This window comes from Schistocerca serialis, chromosome 3 (genome assembly GCF_023864345.2).
Source record: "Schistocerca serialis cubense isolate TAMUIC-IGC-003099 chromosome 3, iqSchSeri2.2, whole genome shotgun sequence".
In the NCBI taxonomy this organism is placed as follows: Eukaryota; Metazoa; Arthropoda; class Insecta; order Orthoptera; family Acrididae; genus Schistocerca; species Schistocerca serialis.
The window spans coordinates 323015961-323037438 of record NC_064640.1 but is presented as its reverse complement, the minus strand read 5'-3'; the positions used below and the strand labels follow the sequence as shown (position 1 = coordinate 323037438).

The following is a 21478-nucleotide window of genomic DNA, read 5'->3' as shown; positions in this document are numbered from 1 at the left end:
CTTGAAAGACTTGCACCAGGCTACCGGTGTACCCGACGGGAGGCCCTAGCCACACGGCATTTCCATTTACTGTGTAACTGAAGATTAATGGATTCTTTTTAGCACTCATGTGGATGACCTCACACTTTTCGTTATTTAGGGTCAATTGCCAATTTTCGCACCATACAGATATCTTTTCTAAATTGTTTTGAAATTTCTTTTGATCTTCTGATGACTTTACTAGTGATAAACGACAGCGTCATCTGCAAACAACTTAAGACGGCTGTTCAGATTGCCTCCCAAATCGTTTATATAGATAAGGAACAGCAAAGGACCTGTAACACTACCTCGGGGAAAGCCAGAAATCACTTCTGTTTTACTCGATAACATTCCGTCAGTTACTACGAACTGTGACCTCTCTGACAGGAAATCACGAATCCAGTCACATAGCTCAGACGATATTCCATAAGAACGCAATTTCACTACAAGCCTCTTGTGTGGTACAGTGGCAAAAGCCTTCCGGAAATCCAGAAATACGGAATCCATTTGAAATCCCTTGTCAATAGTACTCAATACTTTGTTCGAGTAAAGAGCTAGTTGTTTTTCACAAGAACGATGTTTTCTAAATCCGTGTTGATTGCGTGTCAATAGACGGTTTCCTTCGACATAATTCATAATGTTAGAACACAGTATATGTTTCATAATCCTGCTGCATATCGACGTTAATGATACGGGCCTGTAATTTAGTGGATTACTTCTACTACCTTTCTTGAATATTGGTGTGACCTGTGCAGTTTTCCAGTCTTTGGGTACGGATCTTTCGCCGAGAGAACGGTTGTATATTATTGTTAAGTATGGAGATGATGCATCAGCAGACTCTGAAAGGAACTTAATTGGTATACAGTCTGGACCAGAAGACTTGCTTTTATTAAGTGATTTAAGTAGCTTCGCTACTCCGAGGTTATCCACTTCTATGTTACTGATGTTCGCAGCTGTTTTTGATTCGAATTCTGGAATATTTAAATGTTCAAATGTGCGTAAATTCCTAAGGGACCAAACTGCTTAGGTCATCGGTCCCTAGACCTACACACTACTTAAACTAGCTTATGCTAAGAACAACACCCGCACACACACCCATGCCCGAGGGAGGACTCGAGCCTCCTGCGGGAGGGACCGCGCAGTCCGCGGCGTAACGCCTCATACCGCGCGGCCACTCCGGGCGGTTGGAATATCTACTGCGTCTTTTGTGAAGGCATTTTGGAAGGTTGTGTTTAGTAACTCTTCTTCGGCAGCTCTGTCTTCGATAGTATCTCCATTACTATCGATCAGAGAAGGCATTGATTGTGTTTTGCCGCTAGCATACTTCACATACGGCCAGAATCTCTTTGGATTTTCTGCCAGATTTTGATACAAAGTTTCGTTGTGGAAGCTATTATAAATATCTCGCATTGAAGTCCGCCTTAAATTTCGAACTTCTGTAAAAGATCGCCAATCTTGGCAATTTTGGTCTGTTTAAATTTCGTATGTTGTTTTCGTTGTTTCTGAACAGTGTTCTGACCCGTTTTGTGTACCATGGGGGCCCACCTCCGTTGTTTGTTAATTTATTTCATATAAATCTCTTAATTGCTGCCGATACTATTTCTTTGAATTCAAGCACATCTTGTCTACACTTACATCGTTAATTTGGAAGGAGTGGACATCGTCTCTCAGGAAGGCGTCAAGTGAATTTTTATCTGCATTTTTGAATAGGTATATATTTCGTTTATTTTCGGAGGATTTGGGGGTTACGCCGGCCGAAGTGGCCGCGCGGTTCTGGCGCTGCAGTCTGGAACCGCGAGACCGCTACTGTCGCAGGTTCGAATCCTGCCTCGGGCATGGATGTATGTGATGTCCTTAGGTTAGTTAGGTTTAACTAGTTCTAAGTTCTAGGGGACTAATGACCTCAGCAGTTGAGTCCCATAGTGCTCAGAGCCATTTGAACCATTTGGGGGTTACAATATCCAATCCTGCTACGACAACCCTGTGTTCATTAATCCTTGTACCCGTTTTGATGCTCGTTATTAACTCAGGATTACGTATTGCTAAGAGGTCAAGAGTGTTTTCGCAACCGTTCACTATTCGCGTGGGCTCATGAACTAACTGCTCGAAATAATTTTCAGAGAATGCGTTTAGGACAGAGGTCATCATGCGGATTTTCATCATCCCACACGTGACTGTTGTAGGAATTAAAAACACTTCAAATGGCTCTGAGTACTATGGGTCTTAACATCTGAGGTCATCAGTCCCCTAGAACTTAGAACTACTTAAACCTGACTAACCTAAGGACATCACACACATCCGTGCCCGAAGCAGGATTCGAACCTGCGACCGTAGCGGTCGCGCGGTTCCAGACTGAAGCGCCTAGAACCGCTCGGCCACACCGGCCGGCTAAAAACACTTCCCCGTGGAAGTTGGCTTCATCTGTGAAAAGGATCCACTATGGAAAGTTGGGTTCATCCAAATAATTGTGCATGAACCACCTGCAAAAGTGGTGACGCAAAATCCTGTGGCTTCATTGACTGTACCTTCCGGGGTTGGTACGGGGGTAGTTGCTGCTGACGCTGCACGCGCCACTCAGTTTGGTGATCCACGTTCAGTCTACGTGCTTATAAACAAGCCTGTAGTAGGCATGGGACATAGGGGGTTCTGTGATAGCCAGTAGCGTAGAAAATTCAGGAGATATCAGGCGGTCTTGCGGTATTCTGCGTGTAGCGGAAAATAGTTACCATCTTGGTCCCCTCTACAAGTCTTTAACATTGTAAGAGAAATTTAGTTACACTCTGTATAGCCCAAATCCCCATATACCTGTCTGAGAGCTGAAAAATGACAGTATAACAGTATTGTTTCAGTAGTTTCTATTGTAGCTCTGTTGAAATAGAATCCATAAAAACTGTGTGATCTTTGGGTGGACCCAAATTAAACAGCACTCTAGTGACAGGTGGGCAGCTGAGTTTATACCCGATAGAGACAGGCTATAGCGGCGGTTGTGAGGTAGGTGTGGGCCGTTTGTACTGGCTGCCACTGAAGCCACACATGTGACAAATGTAGGTTGCATGTTACTTTATGCTGTGTAGAATAATCAAATGTCAAGTTTCAGTCTTTCTGTTCTATCACGCCATTACAATCGCCCCCTCTGATCGTATGCGATCCGAAACGGTGAGAAGCTGATTGAGTTTCCTTTCAAAGAATTATTTCCTTCCGCTACGAGTCCCTGTGCCCCACAGGGCATTAATATTTGGCAAGTTGTATCTCTACCGGATGGGAGCAAAGCTGTTGGTATGTATGTTAGGCATTGTCTGCGAAGGATATCTGTACCAGGATAAGATCTGCTACCAACAACTGCAACAAACACTTATGCGTTTGCAGTGCCAGGGAAGCGTACTACCTACATAATGGTGACATCGACTCTGTTCCCCATCGATGTGTCCATAATTCAAGTTCCGTTGTAGGAGAATGTATCACCGTCACACTTATAGGAACTAAAATATATATTTGTTCAATCATGGTTGTCGCCTAACGGAACATTTTATGAGACGAAGGCATTTTTGGATCGTCCGGGGATGCAATCCGGGGATGCAATTTTGCTCTCCGGTTGTGATTCCGCTACTCAGTGCGTCTTCATAGCTGTAGCCACTTTGTTAGCATTTGCAGCTGACAGTGGTTGGTTATCTTTTTTTTTTATTTGTGTTTCTAATTCATTGCCTTTAACTTTTCTGTCATTTGCCAATAAACACTAGTTTTGTTGAGAGGACTCGTTTATGTCTCGTTTGTCTCAAATGTGAGTCGGCCTGAAACAAAGATATAGGTAGCTTTAAAAAGGTAGTCTAACGTTTATTTACGAAGCTGGACATTTTTGGGCATCCCTCTGTAGCCGAAGTTAATCTCCAGTTGTTGATGTAACAGAGGAAATATCAATCTAAACAAAAAGGTTCTCTTTCCCCCCTTCTGTATTTCTCCTTTCGATAATTGTGCTTGTAGACGAGGTGTAGCTCGCTCGCAGGTGCCCTAAAAGTTCAAGTTATGGCCGTCCCAGTTACAGTGCGCAACAATTTTTACTTCCGGCCTGATAAATCACAAGTAAATTTCAAAGTTGATGCATGAGCATAGTTAATCGTCAACTCTGGAGAACCTTATATACGTCAAGCAGTACTTGCTGAATGGCCAGCGCGGCCGTTCGATTTAATACCCCCACCCCCCGAGTAACTGCTTACATCGGGGGCGTGTCAAGAGTGTGGTATACATCACTCCACTTGCCACTAGAGCTGAGGGAATTGCGTGAATCGATGTCACGTTTAACGCCAAACAGAATGCCGCCATGCTCGACAGAGGTGGATTGTCAATGCTGTGACGAGACGAGGGCTTGGGAATACTATTTGAGCAACTGTTATAAATTTATACGAGCATAAATTTAATAAAGTAAAATTTGAATACAATACCTGTTATTCAGGCTTATAACCCTACTAATGTCTCACGTGTGTAACTCACAGACGCCGCTTAGAAAGAATGCGCTCCTTAATAAACAAAACAAAAATAATCCTATGTATGAGCCATCGATCCTCAGAGTATATTGGTGAGATTTTGAAACACACTGAAGTATGACATATTAAACTGCCTTTAACACTTTACGTTTCCACACCTAAGCCTGAGCAAATACATTGCAAACAGGTAATTCGGTTTGTTAGTGCAGTAAAATCTTCATCGATATTAACCAGCTGTTACTTCATCTCGCATTCTGCAACTTACTTTCAGTAGCTTTATTGAATTAGAACTTTCGTTGTTTGTTTGTTCTTTTGTGTGTGTGTGTGTGTGTGTGTGTGTGTGTGTGTGTGTATGTGTGTGTGTGTGTGTGTGTGTGTGTGTGTGTGTGTGTGTCTTGAGTAAGAATAGGCACCTTGGCACAGCCTGCCTGTGTATCTGACCTACTATGCTTCCTTAGTCTCTGTCTACGAGGCCCTTAGAAGCAAACTAATCAAATTTAAGGAACTTTCGTGTAGAGTGTTGGTAGACTTATTTATATTAAGTGCAGAGAGCAATAAAAACACACTGGAGGAGAACAGTCTTAAATTAACTTAAAATAGCTCCGATCTAGATGTTTTTTGTCAATTCTGTAAATTACTATACCTAAGTCGTGAGGTAGTTTGACTGGGAAAACTTTCGAGTTGAACAGCATTGTTTTCTTCAGATGTATCGCTAAATCTGAGCAAATACATTGTGCAAGATACTGTACAGTTGTAAACCATTACCTCCGCTGCACCAATGGAATTTGTGCCTAATTTCATGCGCACCCGACTGGTTCACGTCTGAGTGTCGGACACTAGCTATTATTTTGCAGTGGACTATAGCCACATGGAGCCAAATTATTACTCTCAATTAAATAGTGACTACAAAGAAATTAAATTATCCTTCTTGGTGTTGTTGTGGTCTTCAGTCCAGAGACAGGTTTGATGCAGCTCTCCGTGCTACTCTATCCTGTGCAAGCCTTTTCATCTCCCAGCAACTACTCCAACCTATATCCTTCTGAATCTGCTTAGTGTATTCATCTCTTGGTCTCCCTCTACGACTTTTTATACTCCACGCATCCCTCCAATACGAAATTGGTGATCCCTTGATGCCTCAGAATGTATGCTACCAACCGGCCCATTCTTCTAGTCAAGTTGTGCAACACACTCCTCTTCTACCCAATTCTATTCAGTACCTCCTCATTAGTTGCGTGATCTACCCATCTAATCTTCAGGATTCTTCTGTAGAACCACATTTCGAAAGCTTCTATTCTCTTCTTGTCTAAACTATCTGTGGTCCACGTTTCACTTCCATTCATGGCTACACTCCACACACATACTTTCAGAAAATACTTCCTGGAACTTATATCTAAACTCTTATGTTAACAAATTTCCCTTCTTCAGAAACGCGTTTCTTGCCATAGCCAGTCTACATTTTATATCCTCCCTACTTCAACCATCATCAGTTACTTTGCTCCTCAAATACCAAAACTCATCTACTACTTTAAATGTCTCATTTCCTAATCTAATTCCCTCAGCATCACCTGATTTGATTCGACTACATTCCATTATCCTCGTTTTGCTTTTTTGATGTTCATCTTATATCCTCCTTTCAAGGCACTGTCCATTCCGTTCTTCCAGTTCCTTTGCTGCCTCTGACAGAATTACAATGTCGTCGACAAACCTCGAAGTTTTTATTTCTTCTCAATGGATTTTAATTCCTACTCCAAATTTTTCTTTTGTTTGCTTTACTTCATGCTCAATATACAGATTGAATAACATCGGAGATAGGTTACAATCCTGTCTCACTCCCTTCTCAACCACTGCTTCCCTTTCGTGCCCCTCGACTCTTACAACTGCCATCTGGTTTCTGTAAAAACTGTAAATAGCCTTTCGCTCCCTGTAATTTACCGCTGCCACCTTCAGAATTTTAAGAGAGTATTCCAGTCAACAATTTCAAAAGCTTTCTCTAAGCCCACAATTGCTAGAAACGTAGATTTGTCTTTGCTTAACCTATCTTCTAAGATAGGTCGTAGGGTTAGTATTGTCTCGCGTGTTCCTACATTTCGACGGAATCCAAACTGATCTTCCCGATGTCGGCTTCTACCATTTTTCTATTCGTCTATAGAGAATTTGTGTTAATATTTTGCAGCCATGATTTATTAAACTGATAATTCGGTAAGTTTCAGACCTGTCAACGCCTGCTTTCATTGGGGTTGGAATTACTATATTTTTCTTGACGTCTGAAGCTATTTCGCCTGTTTCATACATTTTGCTCACTAGATGGTAGAGCTTTGTCATGGCTGGCTCTCCTAAGGCTATCAGTAGTTCTAATGGTATGTTTTCTACTCCCAGGGCCTTGTTTCGACTTAGGTCTTTCAGTGCTCTGTCGAACTCTTCACGCAGTATCATATCTCCCATTTCATCTTCATCTACATCCTCTTCCATTTCCATAATATTGTCCTCAAGTACATTGCCCTTGTATAGACCCTCTGTACACTCCTTCTACCTTTCTGCTTTCCCCTCTTTGCTTAGGACTGGTTTTCCATCTGAGCTCTTGATACTGATACAGGTGGTTCTCTTTTCTCCAAAGGTCTCTTTAATTTTCCTGTAGGCAGTATGTATCTTACCCTTAGTGAGTTATGCACCTACATCCTTGCATTTGTCCTGTAGTCATCCCTGCTTAGCCATTTTGCACTTCCTGTCGATCTCATTTTTGAGTCGTTTGTATTCGTTTTTGCCTGCTTCATTTAATGCAGTTTTATATTTTCTCTTTTCGACAGTTAAATTCAGTATCTCTGCTGTTACCCAAGGATTTCTACTAGCCCTCGTTGTTTTACCTACTCGATGCTCTCAAAGCTACCTGTTCTTCTTGTACTGTATTTCTTTTCCCTGTTCTTGTCAACCGTTCCTGTTTCTCTTATTCTATAGGGAAACGTCAATTAAATGTACATTTTTAATAGTATAGACGTACATTCCCTGTAATGAGCGACCGTATCAGACAGCCAACTCGAGCTTTATGGACAAGTATAATCTATGATTTGTTTACTGGCTTCGGCAAAGTTCATGGAGCTACGGTTATCAATGCTTGCTTGATCTTAATTCATTTCTTTCCTAATTAAACATTATCAAACAATATTAATTTCTAACATCAATGTTCAGTTACACAAGGGGCATTCCATTAATTACTGCAATGAAGAAGTTTCCTCTTTGGGTTACCTTTCGTATACTGGCTGCAAAACTCAGTGTCAGATAGTAGTAACTCCGTGTGGTCCAACGGCCTAGCGCAACGCTTCCAATTTGACGCCACTTTGGGGCTTGCATCTCCCTACCGTACCCCAATAATCCTACCATGGTAAGGAGTTCTACAGTTTAACGTGGAATCCGAACCACGTATCGTTCCTAGGTAATCTTCATACCACTGAGACGTGAAGGCTATGTTAAAGGTAGACTGAAACATTCTATGGTCTCATCTAGATTTGATCCCGCGACCTTTCAGCCTCCAGGCACGCGCTTAACCACTGCACCGCTAAGCCCGACACCGTCCAATGGGAAAGATAAGGTCACCGGCTCCCTTGGCGATATGCTAATGGAGCCATGTGCCAGCATCGTGTTCCGCTTTCTTCCTTCTCTCTAAAGCCATTAACAATAAAAACACGACGCTGCATTCGACAGGCGCTCATCACCAACACCAGCACTTTTCACTTACACATTTGATACGTCGGGCGCGCAAGCCACCAAATTAGCGTCCAGTACAAAGGTAACGTTACAAGAAAAAATACTGTGACCAGTAGCTGGTTCCAGTATTTCTTAAAGTAATTTTATACACAGCCACGGAGCTCCGCTGCTATTGATAAAGGGAACGGCTTGCAGCGGGCAATGAACCACACAAAAAGTAAAGATGTTCACGTTTCGTGCATCAACTATGAACTTCCAGCATTACTTGTCACCAATTCTGATAATTTACTAGCCGATTTCTTTTTGGAAGAGGGGTGGGCCGGGTGGGGGGGAATGACTCTTAGTGTTCACTCTGACTTAGCTCTCTTGCTTGTAACCGCGTCGGCTACAATTGCTAACGTTACGTGAACTAGTATACAGTCGGAAAAACAATACAAATGAAATACAAGACCGCAGTCGATTAATTTTCATGTCATTTTGTTACTGCTCCGCTAGTCCACCTCTAACAATCACTATGACATATCGGAGATACATTTGTCTACAGAGCCCTCGATTCAGAAGGAGTGTATTCTCTTTCTTCACAGTTAACTATCACTGTCATTTCAGTCTCTCCTATCATTACTCTCCTGTCTATAACCATATTACCCACGGTCTCATAAGTGCTAAACTAACTAAAAATACTGTTATTCTGAACATCTGCTATCATCAGTGTTACTGTTATTATTACCCATCGCTATTTTTATTTTCGTTTGTAACTGTAATTACTCTCATAATAATACCTCAAATATGTACATAACTGAGTCACACATTTGCATAATATTTGAGAAGCTTTGTAAGCAGTGCTGAGTAACAGACCAATGTAAGAGAGGACCCGAACACCCTAGTTAGTTACATGTTCCACAGAGCATGTGAACGATTCTTTTACCGAAATGGTGTAGAGCAAGTTAATTTACAGGATATGTACACACGATAGCTGAGTGGTCAGCGCGACGGATTGCCGTCCTACGGGACGGGTCGGGGATTTTCTCCGCTCAGGGACTGGGTGTTCTGCTGTCTTCATCATAATTTCATCCCCATCTGGCGCGCAGGTCGCCCAATGTGGCGTCGAATGTAATAAGACCTACACCAAGGCGGCCGGACCTGATCCGCAAGGGGCCTCCTGGCCAATGACACCAAACGCTCATTTCCATTTATACAAGAACAGTTTTAATATTAATGAAATTATTACATTTCAGCCGTACACTTAAAAACTAGGGTTTTTCTATGGAACAGAAAGAATTGTCCAGAATAAATCATTTCAGGATAGCTTTAAGAGTTGCTTTGCTACCTGTCAGACATTCTATGTTTTTGATCAAATGAGCAAAAATATTTTTGGCGCATATTGAAATAGTTTCCGAGCCACAAACAAATTTAATAATGGGTAATAAAGGTCGCTTTCTCCTCTAGTGTTGTAGATACCGACATCGCTATTCTTCTCAAATTGGGGTGGTTTGTAGATAATGAATTTCGTTAGCAAATACATATATAAAGAGCAATTAAATTGACTAACTCATTTGAGAGGCACCTACAGTATGACTGCGCATGAAAAATATTTTATTCTTGCTGCTTGCCTCTGTGCGGTCGATACTTACTTTCTAGGTAGTGAGTTAACCCAGGAAACTGTTCCTTAGGACGTTATTGAATGGAAATGTGCAAAATATGTTAAGATTTTGATCCGTTTGTTTTCAAGTCAAGCAATTATATGAGGAGCTAAAGTAGTTGGACTCAGTTGTTTGCGCAGCTCAGAGACAAGCTCCTTCTAGTTCAGTTTTCACCAGAATGTACGCCCAGAAATTTCGAGCATTCTACTATTTTTACTGACTCCTCGTCATGTGATACATCTATCTTTATTATGATTATTTATTGTGCAGAACTGAATACAGTGTACTTAATTAAAATTTATTGAGATTCCATATTCAGGGAACCATTTAATAATTCTCTGAAAAAGGTAGTTAACAATCTATTATGTAGTTGTTCCTCCACTGCAATTTCTTGTAGTACTAGTATTGTCTGCAAAAGGTACCAATTCTGCTTGATGAATTTAAGTGGAAAGGTCATTGACATATATAAGGAACAGGAGTGGACCCAGAATTGAACCATGTGGTACTCCTTTTGTTATTTCTTCTCAATCACCAAAATTTTTTCTGCATCCAACACTGTTTCAATTATTCAACAAAACTTTCTGTATTCTGTTGTTTACATATGATTCAGATGGTTCAAATGGCTCTGAGCACTATGGGACTTAGCGTCTGAGGTCATCAATCCCCTATAACTTAGAACTACTTAAACCTAACTAACATAAGGACATCACACACATCCATGTCCGAAGCAGGATTCGAACCTGCGACCGTAGCGGTCGCGCGGTTCCAGACTGAAGGGCCTAGAACCGCTCGGCCACACCTGCCGGCTACATATGATTCAAATCAGTTGTTTACAAAGCAATCAGTTTTTTTAAAAAATTAACTTTTTCTTACATAATAACATGATCTACGTAATCAAACGCCTTGTAAAGGTAACAAAAAAGACTAACTAATGATATTTTCGTATTTAAGGCTTCTAATATTTGGAGACCATTTCCAGTCATGTTCCCAAACAACGATGGAATTTTTGCGGATGACAATGTGCCACAGTTGTTCGTGACTGGTTTGAAGAACATTCTGGCCAGTTCGAAACAATGATTTGGCCACCCAGATCGCCCGACACGAATCCCAAAGAACATTTATGGGACATAATCGAGAGGTCAGTTCGTTCACACATTACGGCACCGGGAACGCTTTCGCAATTATATACTGCTATAGAGACAGCATGGCTCAATATTTTTCCATGCGACTTACAACGAGTTGTTGAGTCCATGTCATGTCGAGTTTCTGAATTACGCCTGATAAAAGGAGATCCGACGCAATATTAGGAGGTATCACATGACTTTCGTCACTTGAGTATATTTCAGCCTGTCTGGAAAAATTCCCTGTGCAAGTGGTGCATCATGCATATCACTAAGGACATAACTTACTAAATTAGAAAAACTTTTCAGAATTCTGTTAGAAGTTCCATCAACTCCATATGAGCTTTTGTTTCTTATAACATTTACAATCTTATTAATTTCAGTGAAAGATGTTGGTACTTCTTCTGTATGAAGTTTAGTAGAATGACATTTATAATATATTCTCTTGCTTTTTCAACTGTATCATTTAATCCTATTTTTACTGCATTTGGAAAACGATTTTAAATTTATCAGTAAAACAATGCCATTTAGTTAGATTTTGATGGCACCTTGTGCACTGACTGGCTGTACTGTCTCCCGTTTTACAGTGTCCTACATCGTTTTAGTCTTACTGTCTGCATTATTAATTACCATCTAGACGTGCATATGTCTGGACATTTTAATGACTTTTCTTAATGTATTATACAGGGTGTCCAAATTAAAATTCCAGTTTCAGAGCGCTGTAGAATGAGAACCACTGTTCAGAATGACCTCAAATCTGAGCAGCATTTTATTGATGCAGGGGAAACGTTACGGAACAAAACATAAATTTTAACGAAAATTTTACAAATAGCTGGCGCAGTAACCGTAAAAGGGGCTCGGCTACATATGACAGATGAACCTGCTGCTCCCTAACATAACTTCACAAATAAATATAACTTTTCAGGATATGGTTCTGAGAAAGACTCACGAATCTTTTAGCTGCTACACCCACATACATATGGTATATATACTGGTGTCCAAAATTAAAGCAAGAAACGGAAGTTTTCAAAGGTTGCGTTTATTTTGCCACAAAACAGTAGAAACATGTGACAGGAAGGTAGAAACAATGTGAAGAATACAGACCGTAAACAACTGCAACATGCAAAAATAGAAGAAATGTTCTTCGTTTTTTCAAACTCAGCAGAGTTGCACACACATTCCGACAGCTGGTTTATGCGCTCAGTATGGGGTGTGACAACCACTGGCAGCAACAGAGGCCTAATAACGACGGAGAAAGCTGCTGTGAATAACGTCGTCAATGTCATGTTGAGGAAATAACGTCCATTCTTCCCGCGGAACTTCTCTCAAGTCTTGGAGAGTGGTTGGTGGATGTTGATGTGTTACAGCCCGTCTTCCTAGTACATCCCAGACATGCTCTATGGTATTAAAATCGGGAGAGCGACCAGGCCACGCCATGCGTGCAGCGTCTTCCGTTCCCAAGAAAACATCAACCATTCGTGCTGTATGAGGTCGAGCATTATCGTCCATCATTACGACGTCTGGGTTCACAGCACCTAACAACAACCGTACATAAGGTCTCAAGACATCGTCATGGTACCTGACACGAATTAAACCTTTCCGATTCACCGTACAATTTCGTGAAGAGATGTTCGATTGGTCAAAATAATCCATGCCCGCACCATCAGCGATCCTCCTCGATATCGGCCTCTTTCCAAAATGTTCGGGACTCGAAATCGTGTTCCACATTCCCTTCAGATGCGAATCCGTCGAGAATCACTCTCCAGACCAAATTGTGATTCATCTGTGTAAAGAACACTGGCCCACTGTTCGACTGTCCAGGTGGCATGCTGACGACTCCACTTTAGACGTTCCCTTCTGTGAAGACTCGTTAGAGGCACACAAACAGCATGTCTCCGACAATAAAGGCCACTCTGTCGAAGCCTTCTCTACACCGTTTGCCTCGGTACAACACGTCCAGTGGATGCTGCGAGGTCAGATGCCAGTTGCTACGCAATACTACGACGGTACCACCATGCCCTTACAGCCAAATAACGGTCCTCTCTTTCTAATGTCACTCATGGTCGGCCCTGCCCTGGTCTGTGGGATACAGTTTCGGTCTCTATAAACTGTCTCCACATCCGAGAAACAACAGAGCAATTCACGTTAAGCCATCGAACCACATGAGTTTGCGACTGCCCTGCTTTCATTCTTCCTATGGCCCTCCACCACGGAGAGTCTAGTGGACCTGTGTTCTGTGTCATGCTGCACTTTCTGTGATTTGTACACAGCGGTTGTGGATGTGGGACTACTCGGCAAACATTACTTCGTTTGATACGTGCCCTGACGTCGTGGTTTGCGTGGTTTTCCGTTGACAGAAATGCCATCTTCCGTGTAGAACACGATTGTACGGACATCTGTTAACAGTTTGTATGATTATACCGTGACGTAGACACAGAATGGGGAAATATAGGTTTGTTGCTTTAATTTTAGACGTCAGTGTAGTTTTGATCTAGAAAGGCCACGAATTTGTAATCGTGCCTATGTGCTAAAAATATTTGGCCAGGAGGGACTTGTATGTTTGCATTTTGTATAACCAACAAATTAAGTACTTTAATATACTAATAGCATAATACACACATCTAAATTCTATTAAGAAACTTTGTTTATACCTTTCTCTTAACAAATACTCTGTCAAAAGCCAAAGGTAGGGTGTGGTCACTCTATATTGTCATTCAGTGTTTTTATGCAACCCTACTTCAGTGTTACCGAGCCACATAAGCAATTTTCTTTTTTAACCCTTTCTACTTTACTGAATTTCATTTATAACTGAAAGAATTTTACCTGTAATTTACTCAAAAATTAAACTTGCAAAACCTCTGTATTTATGCATGACGAGTTCATCCTTCTAGCAAAACTTATTTACTCACTTTTACTTTACTTATTATCACAAAGAGAGCAAGAATATTAAAAATGTGGAATTTGTCTCAAAACATCTACTTTAGTACTTAAAGTGAAATTTCGTTTCAGCCCTTTTACTATTCAAATCATACATTACTTTTATCTGCACTTAAAAGTTTTTCCACAACAACTATTTTCAGACAGTTATTCAAAGACGTAAATTAGTGCTTGTAAATACTGAATGCTTCAAATGTTTTTATAACAGGTTTACTCGGAATAATCAAACGCCAGGAAAGGACCCTATACAGGTGAATGATTAAGAATAAAACAACAGGGTGAACCACGTTTTATGTTTAATACAATAATTATTCAAAAAAGGTTAGTTTTGAATTAATGGTTCACGCTGCTAAAGTTGTCTTGCATAGTTCGTAGCCTGTTGGCTGTAGTCGTTAGGCGTGGCGTACAGTAATGGCGCCTACACTACCCATGGTACGGCGTACAAGTTCCTTGAAGTGTGGAGTAATCAATTCGTCTTAGTGTCGTTTTAACGTCAGTAAAATAGCCCAACAGCTTGTACGAAAGCAGCAATAATTCAGCACTCGTCATCCGAGGCTATTGTGCAACAATTTCGGCCAATGCATCGCCTGCTCCGTCCGTGTGTTGCCTCTTTCACTGATGCTTACAGACTGTATCCTCTCGTTCCAGCTCGCTCTACAGGTAGCGCGCCAAAATCCCAAGCCACCTTTTACGCTTCCCACAAGAATTTCCGTACAGTACAAAAGCACTCCATCTTTTACCTTTCACATATCCTATACATTGTCCCTAAGTGTATACCATTTTATACAAACGAAAACTTGCACAAATATATAAAATTAGATACACAAACATTTTCATTTCATTAATACACGACAAAATATTATTTACTAAATTATATATTTCACATATGTCTTTACATATGTTACAAACATACATTAGAAAAGCACTCTTACATTACACACATCGCTCTTTCCATACAGTCTTTGCATATCACAGTTATATGGCGACAAACTTTAAGGGCAAACAATTTTTATGAATTAGATGAGTGATTGAATAATAGTGTTACACATCCACCACGGGACGCCGGCCGAAGTGGCCGTGCGGTTAAAGGCGCTGCAGTCTGGAGCCGCAAGACCGCTACGGTCGCAGGTTCGAATCCTGCCTCGGGCATGGATGTTTGTGATGTCCTTAGGTTTAACTAGTTCTAAGTTCTAGGGGACTAATGACCTCAGCAGTTGAGTCCCATAGTGCTCAGAGCCATTTGAGCCATCCACCACGGGAAGGTCGTACCACATCGGCTAGGAAAAATCGCATAAAAAGCAATAAGACACCGGTTTTTAGTTTTCCTTAGACCAGATTAGATTACATTTACTTTCATTGGAACTGATTCGTAGTGAGGAGTTCCTCCAGGATGTAGAACATGTCCTGGGACGAATAACCACATAAAAGACTAAAGGACATCGGTTTTTGTCATGGGACCAAAAACCCCACAAAATGCATAATGACATCGGTTTCTAATTGTCATTAGACTGGCGCAAGACATGTTTAGTATGCTGTCCATTGTTTTTTGTCATAAGTTGAAATCGAGAAACAGCTTGTTGACACAACAGATCGAGTGTCTCGGGGGTCATGTTCAGGATGCATTGCGCAATGTGTGCCTTCAGTTCACCTACGTTCGTAACTGGAGCATTGAACTCAACACCTTTCAAATAGCCCCACAGCCAGAAGTCACACGGAATATCAGGTGACCTGGACGGCTGTGGGGAAATTCCGGCTGGTAATTCTAGCCTTTCCGAAATGCCTCTGCAGCAGCCACTCACAGGCTACGCAATGTGTGGAGGAACGCCATCTTGCATAAAAATTTTCCTACCCACACATCCATGCTATTGAAGAGTTCTAATGACGTTGATGCGCAGAAGCCTCCCACAGCGTTTCCCAGTGACGGTACAGATAACAAGACCCACAGGACTCATCTCCTCGAAAGAAAGTACGGCCCTACGATGAACAATGCCGTCAACCTCCACCACAGAATCATCTTTGCAGAATAAAGTGGTATCGGTTGATATGAGTGCGGATTTTGCGTTCCCCATATTCTGCAGCTCTGCATATTGGCATGTAATTGAAGATGGAAAGGGGATTCGTCTGTCTACAGAATGTTTCATGGCCATTCATTGTCAACTTCCATGCGAGTAATAAATCCCAGAACGAACGTCTGTCTTTCTGGCAGCTCAGCAGAAAGCAACTCATGAACATGGGTGATTTTGTGTGGATAGCAATGCATGATGTTTCGTAGGATTTTATGCACCGTGATTGTAGGCATGTCCAACGTTCAGACAATTCCCCGTGCACTACATGTTTGCACACTAGCACTCTATCCCTCCTGCAGTGCTGTGGCCCACATCTTCGACAGACATCGCATCAACAGTTTTCCTCCCTCTGCCGCACTGCACTTCAAAAGAACCTGCATTTTCGAATTTCGAAACCTTTTTCTCCAGACCCTCAGCAAACATTTGAACAATGCCATTTCTCATACCCTTGAGTGTACGGAACTTCTACAGGGCTACTAGCGCACAGTCACCATTATTGTAAAAGATCTTTACTAGCAGCTCGCGATCCTTCATGGAGACCGTCACGTTAAGCGTCTCGGACGCAAGCTAAGGAACAGTTGTGTGAGGCGCTTCTGTTGGTGTGCATATTCTGATGTTTCAGCGCCGTCTATTAGTCAAATTTTGGTTTTTTGGTGAGAGATGGATCTCATTCTACAGCATTTCGAAGCTGGAACTTTAATTATGGACATCCAGTAGTTTTTTCTGCAAGTTTTGAGTGCAAGTAACGTCGGATCTTGACTTACTCTCACCTTTATATAAATTTCCCTTTTCCTCTTACATGAGATTTTAAAGTCTTTAGTTATCCATGGCTTACGCGTTCCTTTAACGGGCGTCCCGGATAACTCTTCAGGACACCTACTTTCAAATAGAGTCATGGATTTACTACTAAATATATTGAATTTCACATTGGCATCCCTTTCATGTACCTCATCCTCTACCAAGTCTTTCAACTTGTTCTTAAAACATCGTATCCTGGTATCGTTAAGGATCCACGCTGCTTTGTATGAACATGCTTCAGATCTGTAAGGTACTAAATTCTTTATTTTCATCAATTAGCATAATTATCACATGGCGTATTAACCATTGGGTACACATTAAATGTTTAGCTTGACAACTGTCTATAAAAATATCAGTCAGTCGTTCTATCTTGATGCATACTAGTTGGAAAATTCATTACGGAAATTATATTGAAGCAGTCAAATAAGGACTCAAGTTCACTTTTTCTGTCAGAGTCTTTTCAGAAATCTACACTCGAATCTCCACAAACTACCAACTGTTTATTCTTGTTTAACAGGTAGCTCAACAATGCATCTAGATTCCTTATAAATAGCTGAAAGTTTTCTGGAGAGGACCTATAGACTGTTACATGAGAATAATTCTGCAGTAACAACTCACAAACGAATGCTTGTCGGTTCTGGTCCGCTTAAAAACTGCTTGTTTCAGTATTTTAACTTTATGTCCAACTTTCACGTACGCTCATAAGCCAAAACTTTATGACCACCACCCACCGCAACGTTGCATGCAGCTTGGTGGCGTTGCTGGCACGTGACGCAGTAACAAAAATATGTAACCGGAGCCGACACGAACGGGGGATCATCCTAGAGAAGATATTGGCTGCAAATGGGGAAATCCATTGAGATAAACGACTTTGGAAAATGGCAGATTATTATGACGTAGAGCCTGTGAACGAGTATCTCGAAAACGGCGAAGCTGCTCGAATGCTAACGTGCTATTGTCGTAAGCATCTATGGAAAGAGGTAGAAGAACAGTGAAACTACGACTAGGAAGTAAATGGTTGGACGTACACGGATCTTCACAGGACGTGGGGTGAAGAGGCTTCTCTGCTCTAAAGGAGAGATGGTGATCTGTGGCATCTCCACCGAAAGAGCACAATGCTGGTGCACGCTTAAGTGTTTCAGAGCACACCGTTCATCGTACTTTGTTGAACATGGAGCTGCGCAGCAGATCACACCTACGTGTGTCGTTGGCGACATCGTCAAGTAAGATTGCAGTGGGCACGGGACATTCGGGATTCGACCGTCGATCAATGGAAACGTGTCGGCTCCTCGGGTGAATCAGGTTTTGCTACACTACGTCGCTCGTCGCCTCCACAAACGCCATCATCGAGGTGAACTGCAGCTCAAAACGTGCAGTTGCTCTGATGAAACAAATTAATTTTACTTTTCCGGAAACACTTACATGTGCACGTCTGACTCCAACGATCGCAGCGATTTTGGCCTTGTGAACTTGTGGCCCCCTTAGACTTCCTGTCAAATGCTCAACTAATCTATCCTTCTTCCTCCTACTGAGGTGCAGGCCATAATTTTTTTATCCCCACCTCCCAATAGCAGCAGGTATGAGTCTTTGTTTCCGTGAAAAGCAATTTTTATTCGGCTGCATTAACCCAAGTCTAGCCACGGCACTTCAAAACCTCCGCAAACCGCACACGAGTGTGTGTTGTTGCTGCTCCTATTTCCTCATAGTCTCCTTTAATTTTATAATCTAAGCTGCTAGCTACGCTGTTTCCTGCTCCTCTTACTGTAATAATCTGAACTTCTTCATCAAAATCTCTGCAAAAAGCCCACCTGTTCACTGTTTCCTGTCTAGGGCTGGCACTAGGTATCATGATGCTTGTGATCTGATATTCCACATCTAGCTTTTCCTGTAGCGTTTGGCCTGTACCACTAAAGTGTTTGTACAACTCTACTGCATTCTACTTGGCTACTGGATGAGATCCTTCTCCTATTTGATGTAACAAGGCAAACCAACTGGTAACAAGGTGTTGAAATGAGATTCTGGGCCGGCCGCGGTGGCCGAGCGGTTGTTCTAGGCACTTCAGTCCGGAACCACGCGGTTGTTACGGTCGCAGGTTCGAATCTTGCCTCGGCCATGGATGTGTGTGAAGTCCTTACGTTAGTTAGGTTTAAGTAGTTCTAAGTTTAGGGGACTGATGACCTCAGCTGTTAAGTCCCATAGTGCTTAGAGCCATTTGAACTACACTCCTGGAAATTGAAATAAGAACACCGTGAATTCATTGTCCCAGGAAGGGGAAACTTTATTGACACATTCCTGGGGTCAGATACATCACATGATCACACTGACAGAACCACAGGCACATAGACACAGGCAACAGAGCATGCACAATGTCGGCACTAGTCCAGTGTATATCCACCTTTCGCAGCAATGCAGGCTGCTATTCTCCCATGGAGACGATCGTAGAGATGCTGGATGTAGTCCTGTGGAACGGCTTGCCATGCCATTTCCACCTGGCGCCTCAGTTGGACCAGCGTTCGTGCTGGACGTGCAGAACGCGTGAGACGACGCTTCATCCAGTCCCAAACATGCTCAATGGGGGACAGATCCGGAGATCTTGCTGGCAAGGGTAGTTGACTTACACCTTCTAGAGCACGTTGGGTGGCACGGGATACATGCGGACGTGCATTGTCCTGTTAGAACAGCAAGTTCCCTTGCCGGTCTAGGAATGGTAGAACGATGGGTTCGATGACGGTTTGGATGTACCGTGCACTATTCAGTGTCCCCTCGACGATCACCAGTGGTGTACGCCCAGTGTAGGAGATCGCTCCCCACACCATGATGCCGGGTGTTGGCCCTGTGTGCCTCGGTCGTATGCAGTCCTGATTGTGGCGCTCACCTGCACGGCGCCAAACACGCATACGACCATCATTGGCACCAAGGCAGAAGCGACTCTCATCGCTGAAGACGACACGTCTCCATTCCTCCTTCCATTCACGCCTGTCGCGACACCACTGGAGGCGGGCTGCACGATGTTGGGGCGTGAGCGGAAGACGGCCTAACGGTGTGCGGGACCGTAGCCCAGCTTCATGGAGACGGTTGCGAATGGTCCTCGCCGATACCCCAGGAGCAACAGTGTCCCTAATTTGCTGGGAAGTGGCGGTGCGGTCCCCTACGGCACTGCGTAGGATCCTACGGTCTTGGCGTGCATCCGTGCGTCGCTGCGGTCCGGTCCCAGGTCGACGGGCACGTGCACCTTCCGCCGACCACTGGCGACAACATCGATGTACTGTGGAGACCTCACGCCCCACGTGTTGAGCAATTCGGCGGTACGTCCACCCGGCCTCCCGCATGCCCACTATACGCCCTCGCTCAAAGTCCGTCAACTGCACATACGGTTCACGTCCACGCTATTCGCGGCATGCTACCAGTGTTAGAGACTGCGACGGAGCTCCGTATGCCACGGCAAACTGGCTGACACTGACGGCGGCGGTGCACAAATGCTGCGCAGCTAGCGCCATTCGACGGCCAACACCGCGGTTCCTGGTGTGTCCGCTGTGCCGTGCGTGTGATCATTGCTTGTACAGCCCTCTCGCAGTGTCCGGAGCAAGTATGGTGGGTCTGACACACCGGTGTCAATGTGTTCTTTTTTCCATTTCCAGGAGTGTATTTTTTTGAGATTTTGTAGGTTTTATTCTTTTGCTTATTTCTTGTTTCCTTTTGCAGTTCCCATTGTCTCTTCCCTCCTTCAAGCTACCTGACTAAAAATACGCCGATTGTCTTGTCCCGACTGCATAACCTACAATTCCACGGGTGGGCCTCCTCTGATGCTTTACTGGCCTTGCAGTTCAACTGCCCAAGGGAAACACCAACTCACAATCCTGACATGTTTCTTCTAGACTCACTAACCTACGGCAACATTCACATTTAATACACAGGAACGCTATTTCTGCAATAAGCAGAGAAACGTTCTTAAACTGCAATAATGTAAAACCTAATGTACACTTATCAGCACAGCTAACTTCTCTCCGAGAGGTGGATGTTAACACGAGAACGGAAATATCTCATAGTTATTCCATGAGTCGAAGTTTTACATTTCAGAAAACACGAAAAGAATAAAAACTAAAAAAGCGCGATATTTTTAACACACTATCCTGATATTGAGAGAAGCACTGTAATGTATTAAAAACAGCAATCTAGTCGAGCTAAATAACACAATAAATAAACAAAAATTGTGCCTGGTGGCGGACGTACCACGTTAAAGTCCTGTAACTGATTGAAAATGTATTTAAAAAAGTAATGTGCTATGCCTTTGCTTCATCTGCGTGTTGCGTGCAGAATCTTTGTATTTAGGTTACATATGTCCGCATAAGGAGATGGGCGCATTTTCTCTGACTGTTTCAGGAGAGCACTGTGAGACTGTCTTCGACGAGTGCGAATCTCAGCCCTGCCAGAACGGTGGACTGTGCTCTGACGAATTCGGTTCCTTTCTTTGTACATGCTCTGTGGGTTTCACAGGTCAGTATGTTCTTCATTCAATCAATCTAAGAATCTTTCGAACCAGTCCTTTTTTTTTTAAATATATTTCTTTTGTCTACAGGAAAACTATGCGAGCTGGATATTGATGAGTGCACTTTGAGCCCCTGCCTGAACGGAGGATGTTGCTCAAATTCTGTTGGAAGCTATTCGTGCGCATGTCGCCCAGGCTTCGAAGGTACTACGACTTTTTACATTGCTTGCAGGGT

At 42.8% G+C, this 21478-nt stretch overlaps 1 protein-coding gene across 1 annotated transcript in view; it reads left to right on the top strand.

The window, feature by feature from the left end:
* Positions 1-21478, top strand: part of LOC126470807 (uncharacterized) — a 495505-nt gene that overhangs the window by 259281 nt on the left and 214746 nt on the right. The window contains exons 9-10 of the mRNA XM_050098819.1: positions 21138-21251; positions 21334-21447. Coding sequence (XP_049954776.1) covers positions 21138-21251; positions 21334-21447 — 228 coding nt within the window. The remainder of the gene's footprint in view (positions 1-21137; positions 21252-21333; positions 21448-21478) is intronic.